The following is a 3,309-nucleotide window of genomic DNA, read 5'->3' as shown; positions in this document are numbered from 1 at the left end:
AAAAAAGCAAAAAAAAAAACAACTAAAATTGTCTACTGCTTTAAAAAGTTTGGCAAGTTCTCCACATATTTTATAGATGAGAAGATGGAGGCTCACAGAGGGGAGGATTATTGCCCACAGAACCAGAGCCAGGTCTAGAGCTTCAACCCAAGTCCTCTGCCTTCTCTAAGAAAGCTCTTTCCCTACTGCTCAGTTCCCCATCTTCCCACACCTTTGGCTGCAGCTCAGCCCTGGCCTTCATCCCTGTGTTTACCATTGAAGGTATCGCCCTTCCTGACATGGATAAGGATGTCCTGATTTAAGGGGGTCTGGCAGTGAGTGGCAGTGGACAGGAGGGCTGCCTCAGAGGACAGGACACATTTCTCAGGCACTTGGAGTGGCCTTGTCCCTCTCTCTAGGCACCCTCCAAATCCCAGATCATGTCTCTGTGGGGTCTGGTCTCCAAGATGCCCCCAGAAAAACTGCAGCGGCTCTACGCTGACTTTCCTCAACACCTGCGGCATCTCCTAGGTGACTGGCTGGAGAACCAGCCCTGGTGAGTCCTGGCGAGGTCCCCTTAGTCTTCCTCTACCCATCTTCCTTCTCTTTAGAGGTTCTCCCCACTATCCATGGGTTTGGGACTTAGGACCTGTTATACCACATGTCTGTGCCCCATCCAGACCAGACTATACTTGTTGACACATGGAGACCGCACCCCTTAGGAGATTGAGCCAAAGAGGTGGGGCATCAGGGCTGGGCAAGGGCACTGGTCATAGCAGTGGAAGACTAGGCTTAAGGGCCACTGGTGAGGGCTCCCTAGAGGGAGAATTAGGAGGGGAAAGGAACTGCTGAGATTTTGGCTGTTGGGTGGAGGGTCAGGAGAGCTGAGGGAGCCCTGGCCTGAAGTAGCTACATCCTCATCTTCCCACAGGGAGTTCCTGGTCGGCTCAGATGCTTTCTGCTGCAACATTGCTAGCGCCCTACTCTCAGCCACTGTCCAGCGCCTTCAGGCCTCGGCAGGAGAGCAGGGGGAGGGGAGCACCATCTTGCAACACATCAGCACCCTGGAGGTGGAGCAGGAGGGGAGGGGACTAGGTTGGGTGGGGCTGAGGCGGAGCCAGGGTGAGCATCGGACGCTGGAAGAAATTTGGTTGGATGTTGGAAGCAAACTGGTGTTGCTGTGGTTAGCTGTTAAGCTAGCACGCAAATTAGATTTAAAAGGATGCAAATGCAGAAGAACTTCTAGGGTCCACATTTGTGCTGCCTTATAGTGTGTATGAATGAGGAGGACCTGGGGGTTGGACAGGGAGGGGGACAAGGGTAAGAGCCATGCTAACTACCTACCACCCTCATTTCTACAGGGCATATATCAGAGGGACCCCCTGAAGCTGGTGGCCACTTTCAGACAAATAATTCAAGGAGAGAAAAAAGCTGTTATGGAACAGGTATTGTGATAGCCAATTTCCCACCCAACTCAACTCTCTGTGTCTATAGTCTGAGCCATAAGAAACTAGAAAGAATTTGCTTTTTTTTTTGGTTTTTGTCACCGGGTCTGGGTTTGAACCCACCACCTCCCTGGGTTTGAACCCACCACCTCCGATATATAGGGGCAACACCCTACTCCTTGAGTCACAGGCGCCACTCATCTAGAAAGAATTTGAATCTCAGGAAGGGCTCAGTGCTCTAGGCCTGTGAACAATTAGGTCCCTGAGGTCAGGGTGAAGCCCCAGTTCAGGGAAACTTCCAATGAAGAACTCAGAGTAATGAGGCCTGAGGAGGATAGAGTTGGGGGTAAGGAGCTGCTTCTGCCAGAAAAAGGTCTTATCTTCCATGGGGTTCCAAAAGGTCAGGAAGAACTACCAGAGGGGAGAGAGGAGCTAGGGAATGCTCCTTTCCTGCAGAGCAGAGAGAGGAAGCCAGATGGAGAGTGGTAAACAGAGATGTCTTACCTCTGGGCATCTGTCTCTCCTGTGCAGTTCCGCCACTTGCCAATGTCATTCCACTGGAAACAGGAAGAACTCAAGTTTAAAACAGCCCTGCAGAGGCTGCAGCACCGCTTGAGGGAGACCCGTCTTCTCCGAGAAACCCTGCCGGGGGGTGAGGCTGGCCAAGGTGGGGGCTGGGGCCTAGGGAGTGTGTGGGAGTGGTCCCTTCCTGGACCTCAGCCTTGACTGAGCCTCCCATCTGTCTGCATCCCTGATTTCTGCCTCCACCCTCAGTGCCCCTGCACACCCTGATAGAAACTCCTGCGAGTGGGACAGGGTCAAGTGAGGTGAGTAATGGACTGAGAGGTAGAAATAGCTCTCTGTGCAGGTGGAGGGATGGAGGTTAGACCACAGAGAGATGGACAGAGGTGGGGTAGAGGAGGGCCAGAGAGGTGAAAAAGAGAGCTCTCTCCCAGGCCCTGGGGGGGAGGCAGTATGTGGCCCTGGCCTAGGCACCGACCTGCTCCTAGGCCTTGGCTGGGCTGTTGCAAGAGACCGTGGGGGAGCTGGAGGCAGCAGAAGCCCTGGTGCTGAAGAGGATCCAGATTTGGAAGCGACAGCAACAGCTGGCAGGAAATGGTGCACCTTTTGAGGAGAGTCTGGCCCCGCTACAGGAGAGGTTAGTGGGGGATGACGGGGATGCAGGCAGGCTGGGAGTAGGTACCTGCTATCCCTGCTGGAGGACCTGTAGGAGAGAGAGAGAAGCCAGGCCAGGGGACTGTGGAGTGGGACAAGAAGCAGAGGACCCAGTTCCAGCAGGCTGTGTACGCTGCTGCCAGGTGTGCCCTGTACGACTGTGCCCAGTGGAGAGGGCACAACAGAGGGCTTATTCCATCCATGCTTCTCTTTTCATGCCCTATGGCCAGAGAGATACAGAGCCTTTTCCTATTTGGTCTACTGAGTGGGACCCCTTACAGTGGTTCTGAACCCGTAGGTCGTAACCCACAGGGACTGTATTAAAGGGCTGTGGCATTAGAAAGGTTGAAAACCACTGCTTTACAGTTTGGGCAAAAGCACTGAATGTGCTGGCAGCTGTCCTGGGGGATGGGCAGCCAGCTTTCCACAGGAGGTCTAGGCAGAGAATGAACCCCTTGCCCAGATCCTAGGCAGGTCCCAGCACCCCAGGCAGCTTCAGTGCTTTGTGGTCACACCTAGGGCCCTCTCTACCCCTCCACACTATCCTGCTTCCTCCCTGGGTTCAGGGAAAGGGGTCTGGGGCTTGGTGCCTGTGGCTCAAGCAGCTAAAGCGCCAGCCACATACACCTAAGGTGACGGGTTCGAATCCAGCCCAGGCCCGCCAAACAACAATGATGGCTGCAACCAAAAAATGGCCAGGCGTTGTGGC

The 3,309-nt window shown here is 54.2% G+C and overlaps 1 protein-coding gene across 2 annotated transcripts in view; it reads left to right on the top strand.

Annotated features, from left to right (window-relative positions):
• STAT6 (signal transducer and activator of transcription 6) overlaps positions 1–3,309 on the top strand; it is a 16,447-nt gene that overhangs the window by 2,870 nt on the left and 10,268 nt on the right. Inside the window, exons 2-7 of one of the 2 annotated variants that reach the window (XM_023513602.1) lie at positions 399–535; positions 911–1,049; positions 1,341–1,424; positions 1,956–2,076; positions 2,199–2,251; positions 2,435–2,583. In XM_023513602.1, the coding sequence (XP_023369370.1) occupies positions 420–535; positions 911–1,049; positions 1,341–1,424; positions 1,956–2,076; positions 2,199–2,251; positions 2,435–2,583 (662 nt within the window). In that variant the 5' untranslated portion in view covers positions 399–419. Of the gene's footprint in view, positions 1–398; positions 536–910; positions 1,050–1,340; positions 1,425–1,955; positions 2,092–2,198; positions 2,252–2,434; positions 2,584–3,309 lie in introns of both variants that reach the window. The other variant, XM_003790548.3, reaches the window with a different exon arrangement.

Source organism: Otolemur garnettii, unplaced genomic scaffold (genome assembly GCF_000181295.1).
Source record: "Otolemur garnettii isolate 467f Iridium unplaced genomic scaffold, OtoGar3 scaffold00043, whole genome shotgun sequence".
In the NCBI taxonomy this organism is placed as follows: domain Eukaryota; kingdom Metazoa; phylum Chordata; class Mammalia; order Primates; family Galagidae; genus Otolemur; species Otolemur garnettii.
The sequence above is the reverse complement of the archived record's forward strand: the minus strand, read 5'-3'. Positions and strand labels throughout refer to the sequence as shown.